The 27943-nt window shown below is 34.2% G+C and overlaps 1 protein-coding gene across 2 annotated transcripts in view; it reads right to left on the bottom strand.

Moving 5' to 3' along the window:
- The window catches only part of LOC117419657 (B-cell lymphoma/leukemia 11B-like), a 43714-nt gene extending 25567 nt beyond the window's left edge, over positions 1-18147 (bottom strand). For both annotated transcript variants that reach the window (XM_034032647.3, XM_058991772.1), the window contains exons 1-2: positions 17198-18147; positions 7727-8101 (exon numbers count right to left, since the gene is read on the bottom strand). In XM_034032647.3, the coding sequence (XP_033888538.3) occupies positions 7727-8101; positions 17198-17255 (433 nt within the window). In that variant the 5' untranslated portion in view covers positions 17256-18147. The remainder of the gene's footprint in view (positions 1-7726; positions 8102-17197) is intronic.
- Between the last annotated feature and the right edge of the window lie 9796 nt (positions 18148-27943).

The raw sequence follows: 27943 nt of genomic DNA, 5'->3' as shown, positions 1-27943 counted from the left end.
GAAACAATTCAAATCATATTTGAATGTACACTCTGGAGCGTGTCAACAAATTTCCAGGAGGAATTATCATTTTTATATTTAGATCCAACCTGTATTGTAATGAGTTGCTGTGACCTAAATGATTAACTAATGCATTTCTATGTAACTTTTGCTTGTCTTTCTATGTACCATTCTGAACTATTAGATCAATTATATACATTGTATGTACCAATATAATAAATGTCCTTCTTTTCGTAATTATACATAATTGTTGCAATAACAGAGGATGGAAGAAAAGCCAGCACAAATACACAAATGTGCTATCCTCTCCCTCCCCCTCCCCATCACAACACCAATGCCAAGACATCAATTCTCGCAAGTCGCACAAAATTACCATGCATGAATGCAAAAAAGCCTGATCAGGAGTAATTAACACGGCTTCATATGCAAATTTTATTAATGCAGAACTACAAAGTCATTATGCAAATGAAACTTCGTCAAGCCTCCTGACAAACATTCAGAGCTTGAGCCAGAGAACAGGTTTTCTATTTCTTTCTAAAGCAGAAAGAATGTATAAGACGTATGCAAAGTTATTTTAAACTTGAGAAATGAATTTTATCTTCGTATGAAACTTAAAATCTTAGTAAGGTGATGATGGCTGGGCATCAGTAATTAAAAAGCTGGCTCTTGATGATGACTGTTTGGCTTTAGAGCGAGGTAATGAACCTGTAATACAGTGGAAGGAATGGTGAGGAGAAGATATGAATATTCATGAGATGCACTGCCTTTGATGATTAAAGAAAATTTTAATATTTAAATCAGTGCTTGCAAAGTGATTAGCAAAAAAAAAAAAAAAAAAAACAAACAACGAGGCAAAAATATGAAAAGGATTTGGAGATACTAAGAGCTAGATAGAGTCAGCGTTCCTTTTTATGGTCTATTAATGAGTCTAACAGCATTTTCTGCATCTGGACCTCTACCAGACAACCGGGACTTTGAAATCATTTCAAACAGAGCATAAGGTAGCAGTTTTCTGGTTTCTAAATTGGTGGATAAATGTATTTCTTCATATAAAATATATCAACAGGAAACAAACAAAAAACTTGAAGCATCTACACATAAATGGCTACCAAAATACCAACACTTGTCTTACAATAATGGTATGTACGCATAGCACATTATATATATATTTAAGAGATGCCCATACTTCCTCGGGTCTCTGGTGATGGTTTTTATCTAATTTTTTTATAAGGGATACATATCAGATTCGAGTGATATATGATATTTTTCTACACAAGAAAGGTATAACATAATGACAAATAAATGACAGCCACATGCAAGCTATACCAATCTTTCCCTGTGCAAAGAAAAGCAACAGTATATCATTTTATAAAAAACGAAATATATTTCACTTAATAGCCCAATGTTTAGTACTGAATGAAATATAAGATTACTAGTTTGGTTTTACATTTTAAAACAAGCTTAAGGAGGGTGTCATAAGCGTTAATATTTTCAGCAGTGAAATAATAAAAAAAAAAAGAACTCAACGTTGTGTTAGATGGGCATCCATACATAAAGGAAACTCCCATTCAACTCAAAAACATCATTCAGGTTTACAGTCCAAATATGAAGCTGGCATGGGAACTGAAAGCTGGCATGGGAGACAGTTTCCTGACAAACAAATCTTTCTGGGCAGCCACTCAAAAACAGGTAGGAAGAGGGTTCTTAGAAACAGGAAGTAGAATTGGCCAGGCAGTTTTTCTATGTTTGGAGCCAAGTGTAAATTTGGGCTATCTTGCAGTTAAACTAAATGTCCTGAAGCCAGTTTATTTTTTCTTATATTTACCTTCAACACAAATTAACACAATATGAACATTACAAAGTACTTGGACAGATATTTATACTGAATTGTTTGCTAAATTTGAGACCCTACATGCAGTGATCAGGGAATTAACCAAGTGTATTTGGATGGTCTTTGATGTAGTGTGTTGACATGAACTACCACATGTCCAGTTCTTCTTCGCCAGTATTTTTGTACTCGATTTCAAACACATTTTCAGTTAGCTCAGTTCTTACAGAACAATAAAATAACAACATTGTGTAACATGTTGATTCACATAAACAGGCATTGACATGTACCACAATACAAATCAACCGCTCTAAAAAGGGTGTATTACATATGACTCACACTTTTTTCACCGATCCTGTATCAATCTCAGTTAAACTCAAGTCTTTCTTCAAAGATGTATGCTGTTACCATTATTTTTAAGTTATTTACATTATTATGTTTGTGTTTGTATTATTTTGAAAGTGTTTATTTCATCAGGACATCATTTCACAATGGGAAGTCCCAGAATATATCGATTGTTATCGACTATTGGTAGTTGTGTAAGTTGGTGGCTGTCAAAATGAACATCAGTCACAATCGTGCACAGCGCCCCCTAGATGGTTGACACTGACACCAAAAATTGTAACCAAAACTTCTTAATGTCTGTGTACAATTGTTATTTGGACTGTAAAGAGTATAAAAACAGGAAATTGTTGGTGGTGTGTGATCCTGAACCTAAGTGGGAGGGGGGGTTATATGTGTTTTATATTTAGTTCAATAAAACCTAATGAGAATAAACTGTTTTGCTCTGAATTGTCTAGCCAAACAAGAACAAGATCTTCCTAACATTATAACCAGTAATTTATTTTGCACAGAATAATTGTTAATTGTGAAGCCCATACACATTTTATAGCGGGTATCCATCACAACCAATTCACGGTACATGATGAATAACTTTACCATTACATCTTCATCAGGATCTATTTATAAAGTTCAAGGGGTCTGAGATTAAGGATCAGGCAAAAAATGGTAATTTAAAAACAAAAACAGGCAATTCACTGTGAAGTTTAATGAGGAAGACATATTATGGCAAACTATTGTCTATTGTCTGCCTAAATTTACAAGTATTTCTGGGTTTTTTTAAGATGCTTTAATATATGCCCACATTTAACTGTTGTTTTTATGTTTTAAATGTTAATGGAATTCAAGCATTAAAAAAAGTTGCTTATTGAAAAAGCATATACAAAAAAAAAACATTATTTTCTCTTTACGTAAGGAATACATTATTTTTCCTGTTACACCACATTAGCTTTAAAACATTATGTTTTAGGTTACTGATGACTTAATAATATGGTAGCAGAGATAAACACGTAACAGAATCAAAGGTACAAAGGGGTTCACATGTTTAATGTAAAATGTGTGCTTTTCCTGTAAAGTTAAATTTTAGCCATTTTATAACCGTGGTTACATAAAGGGTAGAATGACCTGCATCATTCTGAAAGCTGTGGTTAAAACAAAGTGCCACATCTCCTCCAGAACTTCAACTGGCCAGTAAAGAGTAAGGCTTTTTAAATGAAAGCTACAGCAGGCTGAAGTTAAAGTAAAATCCAGTGCTGAATAACATCAGAAATAGGATTTACAGAATCTTGTAAAACAAATGTAATATTTTATATGGTGAAAATGGACTAATTAAGTAAAGATATACTTCAAAGTGAACATGACTTTCCAACTTTCAAATGTGCAACATGTTTAATGTAAAAATGTACTTTTTCTTTATCTAAATTGACTAAAAGAGAAACCAAAATGAATGTAACATATATAGTTGTAGAACATTTCCTTTGCTAGACATGTCTGGGGCTGTTCTATTAACAACATTATTATCATTATTATTATTATTATTATTATTATTATTATTATTATTATTATTATTATTATTATCGCAGTTTTATTCAAGATTTGTAGCGCTGATTAGTATTGGCCAATAACACAGGGGCTGGAATGAGGGAGAAGTGAATAAACGAACCAATTTCATAACAAAGAGCTGCCTATTCTTCACTTTGCTCTAAGCCACCAAGGGTCACGATGGCTCTCGTCTTAGGAAAAGATATGCTGGAACTGTGCCAGGTCTAGCCAGTGCTGTAAACAAAATCCAGCTTCAGATACTTCCCTTTCAATCTTTATGTGACAACAAAAGACCGCCCCCAGACTCTTTTTGAGAGCAAATGAAACATTACAGGTTCCTTTCTGTTAACCAATTCACTACCAACTGTAGGTTGTTAACTTACACACGTGGTATTGCGAACAAATAAGAATGGGTGTCTGTTTCTGTATTCAATCTGAACTGTCTAACACAAGTTACAGATACACTGTAAAGGGAACGAATTGCACCACAATGTGTCCATATTATAAACTATTTCCATCAAATTAATACACTAAAGTATGATAAACTGATCAATAAGTTAACACAAGCTTTGATTGTAATTAAATTTAACTCTGTGTTTCACACGACTGGACTAATGTTAGTCACTCCCCAACTCCAGCACATAATCATGCTAATTTAACCCTCAATTCACCCACATGAAATGTTCATTGTTATGAGGTTGTAGAAACATGGTTCTTTGTTTGGAACATTGGCTTGGAAGGGTATATCTCTGTCCTTTATTACCCAACAACAGAAACATTGCCTCATTAAAACAGCTTGCTCTACCAACACACCACTGCAAGAGTTGAAAGTCATTTTATGCTTTGATGCTTTTGTAAATGTGGAGTACAGAGCATAAAACACATTCTGAAAAGCTTGCTGCCATACCAGTTTACATGGAACACTATTTGGAAGGGTCCTGTGACCAGTCCCTCCATAGCTGTAGGATAGGTTTATAGGCTGTCAATCAGCTGCAGGTGGTGAACCTACAAGAAGTGATTGTCCAATCAGAAAAAATGGGTCAGTGAAGTTATCAAGTTTGAAACCTGTCACAACGGCTGACATATTTCTGGGTAGTTTAAACTTCAGATTATAAAAAATAGCTTTAAATCCTTCAAGTGAATACAAAGCAACGCCCACAGGTTTTTAATGTAATTCCAAAGCATTTTCTATATAGGGATGGTGAATCATTTTGATATGACATATTGGCAGATTATTCCATTTGAATTTTTTTTTTAAAAAATCAATGAAGTGTATCCATACATTTAGAATAGGGACGTTTGCCGATCTTTATAATGGATCCTGAGTTTTTAAGATACATGTTGAGAGCAAATGGAGCTGTTAAAGGTTTAACATAAAAAAAGATTTTAGCCTGCTGTGAGGCAATTATGAATATGTATCGTACAATGAATGTTTAGTTCAGTGCATACACAGTTTGACATTCGACTAGATCATCACTCCCTGTACAGATTAAATCTTTTGGTTTTATGTTCTGCCATCATTATCTCTGGCTGTACACTACTTTAGTAACAGAACAGATTTGCTCAGGTATAAAATTAAATTTTGATAGCCATAATCTGATTAACAGAGATATTCTTTACATTTTTTTTCAAATTTTACAGTTTGATAATCCGGAGCAAAATTGCCTTTTTTAATATCTCATGGTGTTAGGAGGTTGAATACATTTAAGACCATAAAAACTGGACATTAACACTGATCGCCACTATGTTCTGACTGTATTGCCTATATGAATGCCCTGGAATATCATATTTATTATTTTGTTGTTACACAAGTTCTGCTTGTTAAAAACGAATGCTCAACTCAAGATCCACAGAATTTGTAACACTCTGCAGCAGTGTAATACTACTAGTGCTGCAGTGATGCAACCTCTTGGTGGTTCAGTTTGGTCTAAGCTGCCTCACATGATTTTCATATTGATTAAGCATAGAGTATTGCTTTCCTGGAACAAAAATGCATCTGTTAGGATAAACATACTGGTGAAGAAGGGTATAGCTTGTTAACATAATTTGAACCAAGAGCTGTGCATAACTTTGGGCCAGTTAATTCAAACTTTATAAAATATCTGACCATCTTAAAAAAATAAAATACACTTCATCATCTCCCTTAGTGAACTATCCAATGCCATTATTGTTCCAACTTTTGTGGCATATAAATTATGTTCTACCCCATTCTGACTGTTCTGAAATAAACACACCCTAAGCTCAGGCTTATTTAGCAACTTTGCGTGTGGGTCATTATGGTTAACAGTCTCTGTTCCCAAAGAAATCAACTTAGAATGCAGATATATTAAAAGTATGAGTTCTACATCTTGTTTTTCAAAACGTCCTTGCCGAAGAAAATGTTATATATAAACTGCTACTCAAATTGAAGACCTTTGTGCATTCAAAAGACTCTGTAAGTATTTTATTCTTTCTTGTTTCAAGTATTAATCTTTCTGAGTTGCAGCTGTGAACCTAACTTTTCACAGCATGGCGACTTTGTCTCTGCAGCCTAAAAATGTAAATGATCATGAAAGATCATTTATAGTGACATAAATGATCACAGCTCTCTGGATATTAATCTGATTATCTGATTTTAAAACACATGCAAAATAAAGAATATTTTTTTCATAGTTCATAACACACTCAGTAACAATCAAATGTTGTACAGTATCACCTGAAGGCAATAAAACACACCTTCATGATGTGAAGTCTCTTACCAAGAAGCATATTGTAACTGGTTGGATGTTTATAACACATACTCTTCATTTAAACAGGCTTCTTTATATGTTGTTGCAGACAACAATTTGCTTCACTAAAAACATATATTGAAAGTGTTCACTATTCTTGTACCATAATATGATACATAACACATAAATATTATTAAAATAATATGCTAAATCTACAGTAATAAAATACATTCCAGAATTCCAAATACGCTACCGTCTACTTTAAAGTAAAGCTTCTGTGGCTTTATATAACAATCATTAAACTCCAAATCCATAAGTACCTTAGAATTTCATTTTGCAGCTTAGTAAAAAAAAAAATCCACATGTGTGACACTAATATAAACAGGACATTTGGATACCATTAACAGATATTCAATATTTTTCTTGCACTGCATAACGATAACTAGACAGTCTTCCAAATGTTGAATGTGTATGCTCTACTCATTTCAGAGGAATCAGTATCTATTAATTTCATAGGGACTGAGTATAGTTAATAGGACCTTTTTAAAGGCTACATAACATTAAGGATATTAGACAAAACATGTAGCCACAGATGACCCCTTTAATCAAGGATTCTGAAGACTGAACGTGCCCTTAAGAAAATCAACTGGTCCATTAGCAGTCCCTTCACATTTTCAAGTAAGTTTTGTGCAATGCCAAATTGTATTTTCTAAGAACCGTTTTTAAGATCCCTGCAGGTTCTTTGTCGAGGTTTTGACTATACTGCTTTTTAAGATAACTATTAAAGTTTACCCTGCTGCAGGCCTATTACAAAATGCCTCTTCACACTCCTCAATATGAAAACTGGCTTTTTAATCCCCTTTTTTTAGTATTAGGATTTAAATGAGCTTTTCACCTTTTAAGCACATGGCTCAGGCTGGATTTTACCTTGAAAGTAGGGTGAGTTTTCCTAGTCGTGTTTGCCTACAATGTTTTTTTAATTCCAGTACTAAACCCTATCAGGGAGTTTATTCAAATTACAATGACTTCCCTCATGCCATCAGGTGGAAAATATCATGAAAACAAATCCTTACAGACTGTCAAGGAAATCCAATGTATGCTAAGTATAAAGTCACAAACATTCAGGTTCCATTTTGAAATGTCTACAACAGTACAAAATGTACTGCTAGGGCAGAACAGTCATGTGATCATTTGTCCTATGGATGCTTTGCTGCCTGATGATCAATTACTTTACTTGTGTTTGTCAGTATTTCTTTTTTTTCTCCCATGTTTTAAGTACTCCTGCCAAGAGGAGCAAAGGAAGACATACCTGCTGTGATGTTTTCTTGCTTGGGGCAAATTCCTTTTGTGGGAGTCAACAGTCTTTCGTCCTCCTCCTCAGGTGTGACCTGGATGCCGATTTCTACTGGTTCCACCACTTTCCTGAGCTCAGTGCGTTGGGGTGAGGGGCTGCCCCTATCCAGGCTCTTCTCATAACAGCCCGGCCCACTAATGAGGCCATTACACTGCTTTTTTTTGTGCTCAATAAAAACCAAGATGTGCCCCAGAGGGAAATTCATCTGGCACTGTCCGCAGGTCAGGAGGTCATGGTCTCCCACCCCACCGCCGGTACCAACGGGACTCGGGTCCATTGCGGTATGAGCTTCGGCATCGTTGATCCTTGCTTCCACATGGTCAGCTTCGGCTTCAGGGTGGAAAAAAGGATACAAGTTTAGAATCAAGTAAAATGCCATTGGTTTGAATACTGTGCATAACTGTGAGGTGGTTTATCATGTCACACAGATTGCGATCCTTAACAACATCGCTGAAACCATATAATCCAGACTACTTTTGAGCTGGCATTCATGTGTAGCACCTGATTTCTTTTTTTTTTATTTAGCTTTTATTCGACACAAAAATAGTTTCAGACACTTGTGAAAAAAAAAAACATCAGTTGTTTTGTTTTGTTTTCAAAGATGTAGCTCTGTCTTTGAAACTGCCTTTGCATGCTAACATTTCCTCTTACTAGATTCAGTACAGGAAGCCATCAAGCCAGCAGAGTGAACACTGTCTTGTCTAATACACTTCAAAGATGCCTTTATTTTTTATATATTACACTCCCAGGGACCCTTTACAGAGTTTTCACTGGCCTTTTGTTTTTACATGTAACACAAGTAAGGTTAAATAGACAGTTTGGTAAGTCAGTTTCCTAGTTCTTGCCAAGGATGTCAACAATGCTGTATGAAGCATATCTACGTGGTTATGTTTTTTCCAACATGCACGGCAAAGAATTGTCAATTTAAAAACCTTGCATGTTCCTTGCACTATATAATTATAACTAGCCCAATCACCTAGTCAGACTGTATAATGGACTACTTTACCTGATACAATGTTGTCACCTAGGTAACATTAAGGCTCATCATTTTCTTAAGCCTTCAACAAATATTCAAAAATATATATTTCAGCTCAAAGGAGTTTTAATGTTTTTTTAATCTTTATCTTGAAGTATACAAAAAAGGAAGGACGCTGTACATGCAAAGTTGCTACACCTTGATGCCCAGAAATGAAAGTCAGCATGAGCCTCTTTGCCCCCAACCCCCCAAACTCATTGGCCATGAAGGCTGTCCATTTTGTTTAATGGTGCACCAATGTTTATCCCATTATGTTGTTCTCAAAATGTAATTTAGCACTTTGTTAAACAGGTTCCTCAGAAGAGTTGAATGAATTTTAGGTAATTTCCTGTGCTGAATTTCAGTGGGTTAACGGCAGTGAATTGGTTATGGTGGAACCTATTGCCAAAACTTTCATTTAAAGTCTGTTTTTTTTATGAATAAATAACAGACTGATGTTTGTGAAACTGTTCAAGACTGTTTTCTATGAACATGTCATGAATAGGGATAGGTTTTCCAAATGAAATACAGTACTAGTACTCCTTGCCTAACAATGAAGAAAATCATTTCTGTTTACAATCTGTTAATGGAAGCATTGGTCTCACTCCAGGAGCAGACCTTTATGTAAAGGAGATGCAGAAATGAGTGAATAATCAACAATAATTATGTAGATCTGATGACTCTGTAAAATATATTAATGTCTGGTTATATAGTTCATTGTGTTTCAGACTTTTTTTTTGCATTATTAATATTTTTATGCATTTTATTGAATTTTAGTTAGAATGCACAGTAACTACACTGCCGTACTGCAAAGATACAAAAAGCAGGTGAATGAACTTGCCATCATGGCATTTTACTGTTTGTAATTTCTAACACAGAAATACATAGATTGTGTGCCTATGGGGTAATCTGCTTTACAGACATTGCCCTAGCAAAATATTATGATGCAAACTCTAAAGTGGTCACCCTATAGCTGTAGCATCAATGTAAAACCAGCAATGAAAAGCATAAAGAAACTATTGCGAGCTTTTTATTTTTTATTTATTTATTTTTTATTCTTAGCTGGCTATCAAACTAACACGGTATAATTACTATACATGTAGAATATAAAAAAAAATCTAAATAAAAAGATTATAATCTATAATCTCAAAACCTTTTTTTGTAAATGCAACCTTACGAACACCGCCAAATGGGCTACACATTCAAACGGTACATATAAACATAATCTTCAAGACGTAAACTGCTGGAAACATGCTTGGGCAACAACCCTTGCAGCCAAACCAGTGCAATGCAACAACTACCGTTTAAACAGGACTAACTAACCCAGGGCTCTCTGAAGCACAACCGCAGATTTATTTCCATTTCAATGGGATTTATGGTACTGTCCAGAATTATACTGCAGCAAGCCAAAATATTTACATGTGTCATGTGAACTGAGCCACACTGTTGCTGAAAACAAGTGCAATATCTAATCGGAAGCTATCAGCTCAACATTTATCATTTATTTGTCTTTATTTCATTTTTTTTTAATCCTCAAAAGTCCCCTATCAATTTAACAGATCCTCTCCGTGCTCCGTAGTGGCTCACTGATGGGAGGGGTGTAGCTGCAATAGCTGCAAGCTACCCAGTAACCAATGCATGCCAATGCCCGCTCATGACTGGCACCCAGACCCACAGTTTGCAGCAAAGGATCTTCATTTATTTCCCAGTTCTCCACTGTCACCTGAGGGCAAATACAATCCCGTCACTGATGAAAGTACCCCCTGCCCTGTCTGCATCTCTGAGCTGAATTTGGAAACCAGCCTGACAAGACTCTGTTTCAAAAACCTTCTGATTCAGATGGTCAAGAAACAAACGAAGCGTTGTAATGAGGCACCGTGCTGGCCCATACAGGAATCCATTTTATTCTATTCAGAGATGACAATGAATATTGATTACAGTAACCTGCAGATACACATACACTTGAGCCTTTCGCTTGAAAGTCTTCTTTTTATTTTTATTTTTTTTACTTTATTACATAAACAGGCTCGGTAAAATAAATCTCGCAAACAATGGAATTTCACTGAGATGGTCAACTCCAAAAGATAACAATCAGTGTCTGCAAGATGTGACACAACAACCTTAATATATAGATTATAAGGCAACTGTACCTGGGTTCCTTAAATGGTGCATTAAATTATAGCATGCAGTATATATGCCGCAGAGCAGCAGTACATGTTCATAGTCTCCTTACTGTAACAGGCATCCTAAAATTAAAATTAAGAAGTCCACTAGGATCCAAAATATACAAACCTCTTAATCTCAGCGTATAAAACATCTAAGGGTGCTTTTACTGCATACACAATGACGCAAAGTATGTGCAAATTATGTATGTCATTTTTATGAATGAGATACGCAATTCAATCAAAAACATGTCTTGCAAAACTAGGCAATTACAAGATTTATAATGTCCTTAACCATTTATCTGTATTACTGCAGAATACACATTGTGTTTGTTTTATTAAAATTTAGCAATATCAACTACAAAAAATTGTATTGTATTAGAATGTTTTTTTAGATTTTTAAAAATTATATTTTTACAATAGACAAATACCAGAGAAACCATTATATTTTATGAAAAAAAGAGAAATAATCATTGTAAGGTTTTGAGGAAAATGTTCAGCAATGGCAGAATGTAGCAATTTTCCCTTTTACATTTGAATACCGGCAAACAAAAGTGCAACACAAAAAGCTACAATAACCCCCTCCTGAGCAGGACATTTTGTAAATTGGGTACAATGTGTTACTGTACGATATAACACTGCTGAACCCATGTTCTCGTCATGTCTGACAGTCTGCATATTTTTAAATAATAAACAAATGTGTATCTGACTTTTATTGCTACAGTAATCAAGTCAAGCTATATGAAATTAATAAAAATAATTAATAATTAAGTCAAACAACATAAAAACTCGTTCCCATGAGATTCTAGAAATATTGTAGCTCCTGAGGTGTGGTTACAAGTTGGTCGACACAACTTTGGCCACGTACTGTAAGTAAATTCTTTAACTGAAAAATAGTTATCTTACCATCACAAGGTTCCAGTGCTGTATTCATTAACTGTTTAAAAATGTTCATATTACATATATATATATATATATATATATATATATATATATATATATATATATATTTGCAATCAAAATGTGACATAGTGCACAGTATCAGTATTAGGACTTATATTAATGTCATTGTCACAGATTGTAGTGCATCTGTGTGACAATGATCAAATGTTTAATTAGTAATAATATTGATGATTCAAATATAAATGCCAATATTGTGGATTGAGTAGTGACTATATCATAACTGCAACAACTCTAATCTTTATTTATTGTGATGTGATCTAAAACATGCATGAGAGATCAGAATAAACTACAGTACCCAACCCCCATGAAAACAAAGATTTAGGAAATGTGTGTATGCTCCTCCTTCCGCTTACAACCTTACACACAGACTAAGAGCTCCCCCTAGCAGGTCTGATATAGCAATAACAACCAAGGTGAAGTCTGAAAAGGAAGTTACAACAAAGAAACTGATCTAGAAAAATAAACTTCATAGATAAGAAAGACACAAACAAAAATGACATCAAGCTTACTAAAAACATGTATGATAAGTATAGAACATCCATTACTCAATAGTGTAGGGTTACATAAATGAAGCAATAATTTAAGACACAGCCCACCACCCCCCACCCCCTTTATTGACTTCCTAGGTCGAAAGATCAGGGAGGACCTGTTGATGTAACCCACTGCTAAACTAAAAACTAATTGTAAAATAAAAGTTTGTAAATGTGAAACTATTATGTTTTCATTTCCACAAGGTGTAAATTAGTCTGCACTGCAATTGTTAATCCATTTGTTTGCACGCATAAGATATCTCTTCCTTTTCAAGAGAAAGCTTTTGTTTAATACATTAATCTTCTGTCAAGTGATTGTATCAATCAACCAGATACAGAACGACATTAACCTTTGAACAGTAACAGTAATTATTGTGTTAATTTCTATTTCAAACCAAAATATTTTAATTATGCATGGAGTAAAATTAAAATAATACAAAGGTGCTGTAGGTAGGGGCTTATATATGAATACCGTGAATGGAGTCTTTTATTTTAAGTATTCAAACTTGGCTGTTGAATTTACATTACTGTTCTATTTGATACAAATAAAAATATAATTTACACCACCATTAGAATGATGTACATACAGTACTGTAGTCTACATTTAGGAAATATATTTGGTCAGCCAAAATGTACACCTATATACATTGTCAACAGTTTTGTTCTATATTACAAAACCTGTACCAATCAAACAACTTCGACCAATAATATCACAAAATAGTAAAACAATAAATATATATTTTTTAAAAAACTGTTTTTTATTTGCCGCTCTTGAATTAGTAAAATGGTCGTCCTATGTTCAGTAACAATATCTGTACATTTGTCGCGTAATTTACGCAGACAGGTGATTACACTCATGCACAACACAGATTATTTTTATGTGATTTGCATGCAGTATAATAAAGCAATTGTCAGAATAAACTCTGCAACTGAAAAGTAAAATGTTTACTTTGCAAAAAACTAAGTCCTCTGGAAGACTAGATGTTTACAAAAACAGAATACCGTAGAAGGCATATTGACGATCAAGCAAACACCTACATTGCATCTTAAGAGGCTCACCTCTAAAAAAAATTTTAATTACCCCCCCCCCCCCCCCCCCAAATAAAATTATAATAATAATTCAAAATATTAATAATATGTTCTTTATTGTTCTAGCTGGGCCATTGTCCGAATCCTAAGTGGACACAAAACATGTTGTAGCCTTTTTTGATGCAATTTTATTGAACAATATCTAACATCGACAAATATTGTTGTTTTTTTTTTATAATAATCAGTGTAGCAAAGTCATTTTTTTATTAATTTGTGTTATTTATTCACTAAGTGATCAATTAGAATGATAAAAAAACATGCAGGTAATACAGATCAGTACTTAAGTTCTTATGATAAACTGATCCATTCGCAAAAATAAGTTGCAGGCTGCAGTATGATTGGTGCTTTAAGCTAAATTAATCTTAAGGAAAGTTTTAAACAATCAAGTGTTAGAACAGATGAAGAACAAACTACATAGCTGTGCTTTTTTAAGCTAACTCAGTTTTCAACACAGAAAACTACCTGTGGACTTTATATAGGACTTTATAACATTTCAAAGTGCATTTGAACTGCAGGCAGTGAAACAGACAAAAAAAAAAAATACTTCATTTCTGGCTACGACAGCTAAATTTTTTCATTACAGAATTTCAGATCATGTTTTAAGTCCTTTGCCTAGAAATTTCTCTCCAGTCTAGTACAATCTATTCAAGATTCATTAAACTATTATAATCTATTCAAGATTCACTATTCTTTTTCTCTATGTCGCCAAAATGTTTCCTGAGATGACTATACTGGATTATCCATGTCGCTTTCCATTTGACATATAAAGCCATATATTATTTCTTCTTCTCCATGAGTCTAGATCTTTCTTTTTTCTTCACAAATGTCTAGGTACAGCTTAAAATACCTGCAATGATGAATTTATGATGTGGATTTAGCCACCCTTTCTGTCTGGCCCTTAGATTGTGGGCTATCAAATCATGCCTAGTTCCAAAACACACCCTCACACACACATACACTCTCTCACACACACACAGTTCATAACACTGCATGCATGTTCAATATTTCTTGGTTACATTGTAATTAGCTGTAACCTTTTAAGCAAATAAATGATTTGTTTACCATAGCAATAGGAATTAAGTAATTGGCCTATGAAATACTACAGGCTCAACTATAAAATGCCTTATAAAAGTTGCATGAATGTCAAATGCCCAGTTTGATTAAACACTAATAACACTAATATGCATGTAAAAGCCTCTTTTGGAAAGAGCTTTCTAGTAATTACATTTAGTAGATTTAAATGTAAACTCAGTTTGTAATAAACAGATACAAAACAAAATACAGTGCTAACAAAATAAAACAGAAAAAGAACTTGAATTATCTAAATAAGCCCACATTACCAGCATTTTTTAAACAAACTTGTTGGATATGGCTTTGTAGATTCAAAGTCATATCCAATTGACTTTCATTGTCATTGACTGTAATATTAAAACTAAATGATTTGCTTCTGTTTCAACAGAATCTAGATTTGTCATTAATTTAAAAAAGTATATATATATATATATATATATATATATATATATATATATATATATATATATATATATATATATATATATATTTCTAACAAAAGAGCTATTTGTCTCCTCATTTTGAACACGTACAACTCACTGTAAAAATACCTGTAGGTATTAATCTGTAAACTGTTTACTTTGGTCACATTTCCAAGTGATATTAACTCATATCCACGCTTTCAACGTTCAACTCAAGTACCGGGGAAATACAGGTTTTCTCTTAAAATGTCTGCATTTCCTGCACCTTCCTCTTTGCTACCTTTGACTTTCATTGTGCAAACCTGGCTGCACCCCCTTATACATTACCCTGCATGCACTATCACAAACCATTTGCGAGATAATTCTACAGATGATGGTTCTGCTTTGTCACATTGATATAACTACACACCTTTAGACATTACATTATGATTATAATACACGATACGTGTTCAAATTATAGTCCATTATACTGCATACAGTACCTAGTAGTATCCCAAAAAGAAATGGCCCTTTTGACGTACTGAAATGTATCTCCTTGATAATGATTGTTGCCGAGGAACTGTATTTAGGCTGTGTGAGTATAATAGTGCACAAATATTACAATGATATAAAAGTGAACAAATTTCCTTTCCTGAGTATAAATGACAATAACACATTTAAATGACTTCACCAGTAACATCCCATAAACATGTGAAAATAATACTTATAATAATAAATACAATAATGTAATGTAATAGAGAGAGAGACAGAGAGAGAGAGAGAGAGAGAGAGAGAAACTACCTTTTCCCATGCAAAAAAAAAAAGTTTTTATCATTAAAAAAACAATAACTGTGATGGCAGATATGCTCACGTTTTCAAAAAAAAAATACAGATGAATAGTAACAAACGGCACAAAAGAGATACATACGGTCGCTAAAAGAAATACGAAGCTGCTGCTTGTGCTGTTGGTGAAAGGGTTTTGCAACAGTAGATTTGTCATGGAAGGGGAAATCTCTATAATATGTATGTATGTATGTATGTATGTATGTATTTATTTATTTATTTATTTAAATGATCTTGCAAAATAAAACATAAATATTCGGATTTCAAACGTATCGCGCAAGGACTCTGCCCAGTTCGACACGCCTCAGACTTGGAAGTTTTTTTTTTTTTCATCGTTACCAGTAGCTACGCTTGTCAAGAGCCAACACTTTGGTGAAAGACTGCTTGTTTTATCAAAATAATTAATATTTTCAGAAATATTGGTGGATATATAACTTTTCACAAAAATTGCATCAGACATTATAAAGCAGACAGTTTGCACACTCAAGTAACAGCACACATACCCTGGGGGCTTGTGGGGTGAATTTACCCGAAGATAATTGTAGTTTTACCACTGAATAAAGTTCCTTCTTTGTTTATATAGTAATACAATTTTATTTAGCTTGTTGTCTTTATTTCAAGAGAATTTGAATTATTATTACTATATAAACAAAGAATTAACACAATACACTTCCCCTTTATTTTCATCATACCTACGAAATGGCCTAACAACACTCATGCACGACTATACCGATCACGTTTAGTTTTCATTTATCAAAATGTTTTACACGCACTCTTTTAAAATGTTTTTGTTATTATTATTATTATTATTATTATTATTATTATTATTATTATTATTATTATTATGACGATGACTTACTCATTTAGTTATTTATGTATGTATTTTGCTTATTTTTTTAACAAATGGATGTTACATCATGTTTTAATTTATTCGGCTGCAGTTTATATTATAGTTTAGATATATTTTGAGAAATGTTTACTTTAAAAAAAAATCTTCTACCGCTAATTCATCAAAACATCAAACTAAATGACATTTTAATCGTTTTCTGTTATGCATGCCACGTCTTTTTAAAAATGTAAGGTTCTTCATCACTCACTTACAGCAGCTTAGGCTACAATATATCAGTAGCTTTGGTCTAACAGCTTCATTTCTGGACTGTGTCTACATAGACTACAGAACAGTCCCATCACCTGGTAAAATACAATGTTACTTCGGCTTAACCTTGACAACAAAGTCGTCGTGTAACTTAAAGGCAACCAAAAAAAAAAACATCTTTAAATTATGTAAAAGCTAAATGCATAAAACTTTACTTCGTTCAGTGTGTTCAAATTAAAATGACAATTCTACTTACATGTAATTATTTCTCGTTGTGACAAGTGCTGTGGATTTCCCTGCTTGCGACGGGACATTGCCCTGGCATTTACACTGGCATCGCCCGGAGACTCGTACTCTGAAGGATCGGATGGTTTTCCCCCCGTTTCTTCTTTTTTTTTTGTCCCTTCAGTAACTTTTCCTGCGACTTCCCCAACACTGGCACTGCTCCACTGCTTGGACTGCAAACCAGAGCAATCAGATTGTATAGAGGTCCCTGGATCAAAGCTGAAAACTGTCTTTGTGTCAGGCAGTGACTTATAAGTACAGTAGTCTTTCCTTGTTGAACAGAACTGGAAATTGTGAAGAAAACTGTCTTTTGTCCCCAGCCAAAACCAATGTCACACCACCTGGCAATAGGGTTTACCAGTAAATCTAGCCAGGTATAAAAGCGCAAAAATATCCCTTTTCGCAATTGCCTGTGACTGACAGTATCTTGTAGACTACCGCACTCTACCTTTCTAAAAAAAAAATAATAAAAAAGTCAATGCCTAGTGCTTGAGAGCTGAGGTACGCAGGGTACCTTTCTTCACCCAAATTGTGGATATGATGTTTGGCACGCAAAATGCACTTTTGTTTCTGAACACAAAATCCAATGTCCACTCGCACTTGAGTTTGCCATGCGATGGACACCTTCTTTTCTCTTAGTACCGGCACTACTAGTGCGTGGAATGCCAATTACTTTTAGCCTTTGTAACTCGTTGCACTTGCCCCCCTTGTCTGACACTGGGAGAACACTGACTGCCGCCTCCTTCCAAATAAAACAAGACCTGCTGCCTTTTTTTTCACTGTGAAGATGGCGGAGTCCTGCGTCTCTGGGAGCTCTCTGTCTCTCTGTGGCTGGGGCTGCCTCTGTACAATGGGATAAAATTCAAGTTCAAGTGCGGACGTGACGTTAAGTCTACGGTGAGAAAGAAAATGTGTAGTCTGAGAGACTGCAAGAGCACTGGGGGCGACTAGCGGTGGCTTTTCACATTGGATCACTTGAGTTGGGGGGGAAAAAATAAATAATAAAAAACCCATGGACATCGTGCGCTTGTGTGCAGTAGCACTATGAGAAAACAAGAGAACGTGTCTATATACAGTGATTAATGTTGTAATAAACGTGATATTAAGTCGATGCAATAAGTCCTTCAGATCAATAAACGGTTTTTAAAATTCAGTGGATGTTATTTGTTGCAAATTAAAAACACATGGCCATTCTCAACTACGATGACTACAGCGGTGTGGAATTCCAACCATTCAGCATTTGATAGTAGGCTACTCAACTAGAGACAAATATACATTCACGTATTTTGCTGGCCTTCGTTTATATTGACCGTTTACTGTATGTTGAATGTTTTGCATTCGACTAAAGCATGGGGTACATGGTAGTAAAAGATGAGCTTCATAATTTCGGTTGATTTAATATATAAAAAAAGAAAGTCAGAGTCTTAGGGTTATAGTTTTCTTTCATACTTACGTAGTATGTCTATTTTCTGAAATACTCACATTAAGGGAGATAATTTGCTTGTAGCTGTAATATAACCACGTTTATGTTAACAGTGGGCAAAACTGACCTATTAGAAATATGTGTTACAGGGGGAGCAGAGACAGAAGAAAAGCATACGTACTGTAACAGAAAAATGAAGCCAAGGAATGTCACTGGCTTGAGAGAGACAGAAAAGAGAGGGCATCTTGCGCCATTCAGTTAAGTAGGTACACTGCCGAGATAACTAACCAAAGTTCACAGTCAGTAGTAGAGAGCTATTGTCCGCATGTCATGATTCGAACAGTTTATATTATATTTGACAATAGGTTGGCGCATTAGACTCTATTTAATCTGAATTATGTTTTCAGAACTAAATATGCGTAAATTCTAATAGTATAAAAATGTAGCCATTATGTCAGTACGTCAGTATCATTTCGGGGGAAAAAGATTACATTTACTAATAGCTTGTATAATTGTACATCCAAAGACATCACTTTGACTTCCACAGAAGTATACTTTGTATATGTATTGGAGTCATTCATCTTATAATGTGTCAACCTATTCTGATTGAAAGGATCCGCACATAATACCGCATATTAGACTGACCCCTGTCCCTGGAGCTTGAAAGACTTCAATTGTTGGTGATCATCAACATTTATGTTTACAAAGAGCTGTGCTTGTTGTATTTAAAACTACAGTGGTCAGCATCCTACTTAGAAATAGCAGTGTCTAGAAGGCAGCAGTCACAAAGTCTGGACCTGCTTTTACCCCGCACACATTTAGTTATCATCTCTGAGTCATTACCTAAAAGTTAGCAATACTTTTTTATTATTATTATTGTTGAAGTTTGTATTAATTATAATTTCACTAAAATTACAGAAGATTTAAAGGGGACTTAGTTGTTATAGTTTAAAAGTGTGTGTGTATATATATATATATATATATATATATATATATATATATATATATATATATATATATATATAGTTAAAACAGCCTAACTTTTATGGAACTAGTTAATTTCATCAGACATTGTATCTCGTTTGCTAAAAAAAAAAAAAAAAAGTTGCACTGTAATTGCATATAATGGTTTGTATTTGCTGTTGACTTTATACTAACAGAGCATTTATCTTAAAAGAGTCCCTGCTTATGAGGTTCCACTTAATTAAGTCAGAATAAGAAGACATCTTTTCTAGAAATTTAGCTAATCTGTAAAAAAATCAGGCAGGAAACATATATCATGCGACAGGAGTTTGTTGAAATTAAACAGCAGTTATAAAACAATGTATTCAGATTGAAGTGAAAAAAAAAACAACTTTGGAATTATTATTATCATATCAATGCAAAACTATCACACAAATGTAAAAATAAGATTTAAAAAATACAGTTCAATAAATTACAATGATCTTTGTGTCATTTTTTTTTTTTTTTAACGTTTTCAGTTATCTATCTAAAATGGACCCCTGGCTTCAGTGAAATGTATAAACTGACCCCACAAGCACACAGCATGCACATTCACTAGCGATACCTATCTAAAATGTATTTAACATCTAAACAATACATCACAACCCTTGCATGCTATAATAATTCCAGATAGCTGTTAAGCACTTTGTGATGGTGGTCCACTATGAAAGGCAAAAGATTCATTGATATAATGTCTGTATACGATACGTTGACAAAATTATATTTATAAACACAAAAAAATAGATTCAGTAGCCTACTGTATGAAGTATACATTTGGAGTGATTCCCGCAGTCATTATCGCAACTGTAACTACAGCTATTGTAAATACGTTGTTAAACAGCTCCCCTTGCAGAAGTCTTTGTTGTGGTATTTAGAGACTAAAGCAATGGTACTGTCTCTTCCAGTCCATTCCCAACCAAAGCCATTCCAGTCCATTCCAAACCAGGACCTTGTTCTAATTAACTTACATTATTCCATTGAACACCTGGATTGGTTGAAACAATTCAATACCTAGTTGGAACAAGGCTCTCAGATGTGCTATTCAATAATTAAAGACCTGCTGTTATGCCAAATAGTGTTATCCAAAGAAAAGAGTCTCATTTGTAGGCAGCACCCATGCGAATTCATTAGTGCATGCCTAGTTTATGTTTTGCGCCATCTCTGAATCTTGTCTGGTAAAAACGGTCTCATTTCAATGGTTTTGCATTGGAATTTAAAGATGGAATGTAATTTGCAATGGGACTCAGTTGTGCTGGAGACAGTATTTGGCACCTAAAATGCCAAATACAGTCTCAATTGAAAAGTAAATAGAGACACTACTGTATTCTGCTCTGCTACAGTGGTAAATGCACTAATCATCAGTACAATGTTCTCTGATCTTACAAAGCCAAGAATGTAAAACAAATTACATATCCAATTAATACGGTTATACAACATATTGCACATTATTACTTTATTATAAAAATTGTGCTGGTGTCAAATACGGCTAGGAGACACTATTTGGCAGGGACAGTATTTAGCACCTAAGGTGCCAAATACTGCCAGGAGACTTTATTTGGCATAACATCTGTACCGGTATCCAGATACTTGCATACATATTTTGAAATGTTCCCAATGAATTAATTTGCTGAAACATAATTTAACAATTGTGCTGTCATAAAGTCAGCATTATATTACTGGTTGTATGACTGGATTTGCTTTACTTGTCTATTCATCCGAATGATGTAAGCACCTATAATTTCCTGAAGTGGTAAGGTAGCCCTACTATTTGCTTGTAGTATACAATAAAGCATGATTTTACAATACTTTGACTCCTTTAATATGAAGACTTGCATCACATTTCATTTGGGAACATCCATATTTTAATAAACCCAGCCCACAAGTAGATCCTTTTTTTAAAGTAGAAAGCAACTGAGAAAATATTTGTACTTTTTTGAACATGATAATTTAGCTCAAGGTACCTATGTAACACCTTATTTTACATCACTGTGTAACTGTCCGTTAAATGCTAGCAAATACCCATATTTAATTTAATTGGATTTGCAATTAAGTTAAGACTCATTAACTCCCTCCAGTTAGCGCTCAATTATTTTACTAGCATTTTTGTGCATGTAACTTCAATTATTACAATAAAGATGTGATAATGACCATCACATACTCAAACACCAGCAATTACTAATTGTAAAAGTCTACATTTTTTGTGGGGGAAAAAACTTAGTAAAGGTTTAGTTGCATAACTTATTGTCTTGCATTAGGCGCTTACATAATTGTATATGTATTACCTTTTAAAATTGTAATGTTCTTAAACATTTCGGTTTCAAATATGAGGAGATTGAAATGATATGACGGTTAAAATAAGCAATTTAATACAATTGGTATACGTATCTCCACTGGTAAACCGGTAGGGAGTATGGACCATTTATTTGTTATTTTATTTTTATTTTAGCTTCCGATCCAAATATTTGCATGTATACTACAAAACATGAGTGTGATTATTATTATTTGTTTATTTAGCAGATGCCTTTATACAAGGCAACTTACAGAGATCAGGGTGTGTGTACTATGCATCAGTTGCAGTGTCACTTACAACAACATCTCACCCGAAAGATGGAACACAAAGAGATTAAATGAATTGCTGAGGGTCACACAGTGAGTCAGTGAGTGAGCCAAGATTTGAACCAGGGACCTCCTGGTTGCAAGCCCTTTTTTTAACCACTGGATCACACAGCCTCCAATAAGTATGATTTACAAAAATAACAGTTATGTATTTATTTATTTAATTAATTTTATTATTATTATTATTATTATTATTATTATTATTATTATTATTATTATTATTATTATTATGTTGGGGATATTTCAGGGACCACCTATGATTTGCTCACAGACCAAAGGCTGCTATCCTATGAGGCAAAACAAATGAGGGTGAAATATAATACTGTTAATCTGAAAGACAATCACAGCACGTAATGCAGCAGGGACCTCTGTTGGAATGTTTAGGTAACTGCTCATGTGAGGGTAATTATTTTAAATACAGATCCCGAAATCAAGCACCAGGCTTTTCTGGCTTAAATTCCAAAAGTACAAAGGTGTATAAACTCAGAAATCATCATTGTGTAGCATACTATACAGAACCTGGAACCAATACATTAAAACACAGGAGGGAAGTTCCATAACTTCACACAAAAAATACATTGACTTGACTGCAACGTATTGATGGGAATTTGAACTTAGCACAGTGTCACTTGCAGCTTGCCTGATGGGAATTTGAACTTAGCACACAGTTTCACCTGCAGCTTGCCTGCTCTAGGCCTCTATTTATCAGACTGCATTATGGAAGTGAATCTGGTAAAATATTCAATAGGCTTGACATTATTTACCCCCTCAAATAAAATGCAAAAAAGTAGAATTAGCACACAGGTGAAAATATATTTTTGTAGTTTGAAAACAATGAACCAAAGTGAAACCTTTTCAGTTTTTCCAGTTCTTGCAATAAAAGCATTTCTATTTAGTGTTTCTTGGATGCTCCAAAACAAAACCACTACTTCACAGCCACCTGTGGACTTCTTTTTCCTCATTGAAATAAAATTACAAGGTACAGGCAGAAACACTTTATCCTTGGTTGATGTTTGTTTGTTTATTTATTTATTTATTTATTTATTTATTTGCAGCCATTGTGTTGAGCAACAAAACAAAATATAATTCCAAATCATTGTGTTGCTAGCTTGGGGGAATTGAAACCTCATAATTCCCATTTATCTCCAGTAATTTGGAGTAATTTCTCTTTTACAATAACTTTGTAATGAAAAAACGGATGTGCCAACACAGTGCAGCTTTTAAAAAAGGGTAAAATAAGTAATAAAGATGCTCTCTGCTTCATGTGTATGTCAAACTCTAATCCCAGCAGCAATATACACTAACACACTGGGTTGGTTCTGTCCACAAAATGAAAAATAAACTTGTTTGTGGGTGCTGAGAGGATCACTGATTTCTTTTGTGATTCACTCTTGGGTACCTCTCGTGTGGGCAATCTAGTCTTTCTGTTTGTGGAATTTGGGTAACAAATATGGTGCGAAATGTCATTGTTTAAAGAAAGATTGCAGTGATGTGTGACTAAACCTATTACTGGCAGTACGATGCAGGCTTGCTCCAACTACTCTGGGGAGTAAGGTCCACAACTTTGGCATAAAATAGGAAGGTTTAATATTGCCAAAGGCAAAATATATATATACATAATTATACTGAATCTTCCAGCTTTCATTCTATAGAGAAGAGGCAGTCTTCCAGGCAGATAGACGTAGCTTAGTGGTGTTTAATTGGAAAATAGTTTACAGGAAATGTTACAGAGATCGGAAGTGCAGATGTTTAATATTTTAATTGAATTGTAAGATATTCTCATTTACATTAAATATTCTGTACCATGTTATTAAATGTACAATTACATTTTCTGAGCAGAGTAAAACAATTGTAACAATATCAAATGAATAAGAAACAGTTTCAGAAAGGAGCAGCATTATTGTTCTTAAATGTTAAAAAAAAAAAAAAATGTTGCCTTGGCATTTGCTTTAAAATAGGAGACATAGTGATATTTTTTAGTGTTCTATTTACCGTGAAACAGTTTTTTTTTAGATTCTGACCTCAGACTTCACAATAACAAACATACACAAAAGGGCTCCGATATGGAATTGTACATTTGCGGTTGTATTTATACTGACACAACCAAACATGTGATAATGGCAGTACTGAGTGTTTTTTCTCAGTTGGGTGCACCTGCAAAGCTCACTGGTAAGTCAGAGGGCTTGTGATGCAGAGAGATGGTGGGAAGTTCTCCACAACCCTTATTACAGGGGGATCTGACCAATAGGTTATGATTCCCTTCATGCTGACATAACCCTTAGGCATTCTTCAGATAGCTCAGCCATTCCAAAGCATGCAGGGTGAAATGTAGTACACCTGCTACTAACCCAAGACCAGGGGCACGGTAGGCATTGGTACCGATGTGCTGTAAAGATCTATAAGCGATTATTAGTGACATCTTTGGCCGCAGATGGGTGGGCTTTACAATGAGCAATCTTAGATTCACTGTCCACATATTGGCTGCTTTGCAGACCCTTGCACTTCAGTGTGAGCGTTATGAGGTCCCAAGGGAATGCTGACCCTTTGCATCAGTGTTGTTTCATGCTTACTGTACAATATTTGCAAAAGAGAATGACTGCACATCTGCTCATCTTCATGTAGAAAAATCTCAAGCGGATCCTGGTGTATATAACAGCGCCATCTACATACTTTAGATCCTGTCTATTAAACTTTGTACTCATTTTTGTACTGTGTTCTTTTCACAATGTGCACAGAAGTTGTGCTAATTAATAGTATTTCTGTTTTATTTGCAAATAAATGTTTTTTTTTTTTTCTGTATATGCTTCTAAAATATGCCCTATTAGAAATACTTAGAGTAGTGATGATTTTATAATCATAATGAATTTATAATTTACCAGTGGGAAAGCTGTGTTTAAAGGTATATTAAAATGGGTCAAGTGTCCGTGTTTGATATTGGTAAAGAGATTAGGTGGAAACCTGTGCCCATTTAATTCTTTACAAAGGGGAATTGACTTCATTCAAATTTACACTCTCGCACCCACACTCAATGGAACATTTGTTTTATAGTTCTTGTCTATGATAGTTATGGGTTTTTCTTCCCAATTAGTTTGGCAGTTTTGATTAATTGTAGTCTAGTTTGTAGTCTTCATTTTAGGTTTACGATTCATGTATTTATTTTATATTGTAAAATGCTGTTTATAGTTTAAATTCACAAATCTAGCAAGGTGCAAATCGTCACCTTTCTTTAGATGCCGCAAATGAGTCACAACACCACTAGGGCAATGTTTGTGAACTATATTTTATTTCTCAATACTGTTGAATGCTCTGTATGAAAATGCATAATGTCAGGGTAGTACAGTTCTGGTGAAATGAGAGTAATAACCAAAAGTAACTGAATACGTTTTTATGACCAGAAATGATTAGTACTTGAGTAGAATGTCCTCATTAGGTGCAAATTTGTTAACACTTAATCTATGATAACTTAATTCAGCATTGCTGGAGGCTTGCATAGTGCAAATAAGAAGTGACCTTTAATGTTTCTGCCAGTGTGAATTATTTTATTCAAAAGGTGCTGTCATTATTTCAGTTTAAAATCTACTGACTACTGTTGGTATCTGGATGGAATATAAAACAGTAACCTTCCTCTAAAATAACAACCATATACTTGATTTAGTTTCATTCTTGTCTGAACTTAGAAGAACTTAGAAGTGTGAATCAGCAACCATCTGCATATTTGAGAATGATGCAATAGTAATGCTAATAACAGTCATTTTTTGCCCCATATGGATGTATTTTTTATTTAATAATGTACAGTATTTGCAGACATGCTACATCTGATGAAACTATACTTTAAATATTTCTGTCTTTCTGTACTGTCAAGTAAATTATTTATTGATAATATGAAATTGTCAGTGTCAGTTGCAACAAGACCAATAAAGTTGACCAGTATTTATTTAATCTTGCAAGAGAGAAGTAAAGACAAATACAGCTGTACGACTGTGTACCTGGATCTTCCATCCATATCTATTTAAAGCCCTTATGCTGCTGCATATGACTATGAATAATGGATTCCCTTTTGGAAGCTGTCAGTTTAACTGGTATTTTCTCCACAAAGCACAATCAGCAGTTTAGCAGTTTAAGTCCTGCCTTATCATATTTATTTTTTTCCTTGGATCAACCTCCCTTAAAGATTTCCCACATTGCTTCTTGGGACTAGGTCTACCATATCCTCATTGTTCTAATTCAGTCTCTTTGGAGCCTATCTGCTCCCGCTGCTGCTAGTAACCTATTCTACCTGCTACTGCATTCCTATTCTTATTCTGCATCACCAAGTCTAGCTTGTTCACATAATCCTTCATCCTGTCATCATTCCTTATCTGCTCAATCTCTCAATGTTTTACAGTATGTGTCTAGCAGGACCTGGGTATAAGCTCTGGCCTAGCTGTAAGTGGTATGAATCTGTGTTGCCTGCTTACAGGGTCCCTAACTTTCTCTGGTAGGGCAGCATAGGACCAAATGACACTCTTCCAATATCCTCAAACATCCTAGCCTGCTCTTAGGAGTATATTTTGAAATGGCAATAGTTTTTTTTTTTTTACAGGTAAAACCAATATCAGACTGGTACCATTTACAATATACAAAGTGATATTTGCAATATAGAGTATTTTACCAGTCACCTGAACTAATCAGTCACCTGTCTTACCAACGAATAATAGCAGTGATAAACAGAGGCAGCTTGAGCAAACCTTGAATTGTTTAGTACCTTAGGTGACTGGTTAATTCAGTTTTTACTATCGTAGGCAAAAAGGTTAACAACATATACTGATATGCTGTTTTAGTTGAATTTGTTTTACTACTGTATATCCTGAGTGTCTGCTTCCTACCAATTGTCCTTGTAATTATTTGAAAGCTGCTAACAAACAGGGTTGTTAGTTGTTTATAAGCAAAGCTTTTTTTTAGAAGTGGCATTACAGCAAGTGCCCATTGCACACAATTAAATGATTTTAATTCATCCAAACCAAGCAGTTCACTTTATAATTCACATCCTATTGTTTTCTATATACTCTCCTGAACATTTTTTTTTATAGACAAAATAATTGTAGCAGTTTAAATAAAGCACTTTCTTCCATTACTATCTGTTTAAAAATTACATTTTGTAAGATAAGAGCTAAATTGTGTTTATGACTACAATGGTAAACAATTAATTTAGATATTTAGAACAGCATCCTACCATAATAATGAAAAAGTATTTCATTAATTAATCTTTTTTTGCCATTATTTTAGACTATCGGCTTTGCCGTGAGCAAAAAAACAAAATCTATTAAATGGAGATCAATACTTACTATTCATTTTAACATACTGGTAGTATATTTCTATGTAGCTCAGAGCCTCACTGACACACTAAAAACAGTTATTGACAAAATAATATTACAAAACTATAACATATTTGTGATATTAATGACAATGATATGTGTATGTGAGTAATAAATATGTTTTTTTGTTGTGCCATCAAATATAATTTGAACTCTTGGATTAGCCATTTTTTATGATTTGCTTATGCTTTAACGTGGCCAATGTTAAAATCACTTCAGTGTTTAATAAATTATTTGCTTTTTCAAGAATCTCAATTAGAGTTTTGTCTTTTTAGCTGCATTCTTTATACTGGCTGACTTTATATCAGTTTTGTTCACTGAG

This window comes from Acipenser ruthenus, chromosome 18 (assembly GCF_902713425.1).
Source record: "Acipenser ruthenus chromosome 18, fAciRut3.2 maternal haplotype, whole genome shotgun sequence".
In the NCBI taxonomy this organism is placed as follows: Eukaryota; Metazoa; Chordata; class Actinopteri; order Acipenseriformes; family Acipenseridae; genus Acipenser; species Acipenser ruthenus.
This window is presented reverse-complemented; position numbering and strand designations above follow the sequence as displayed.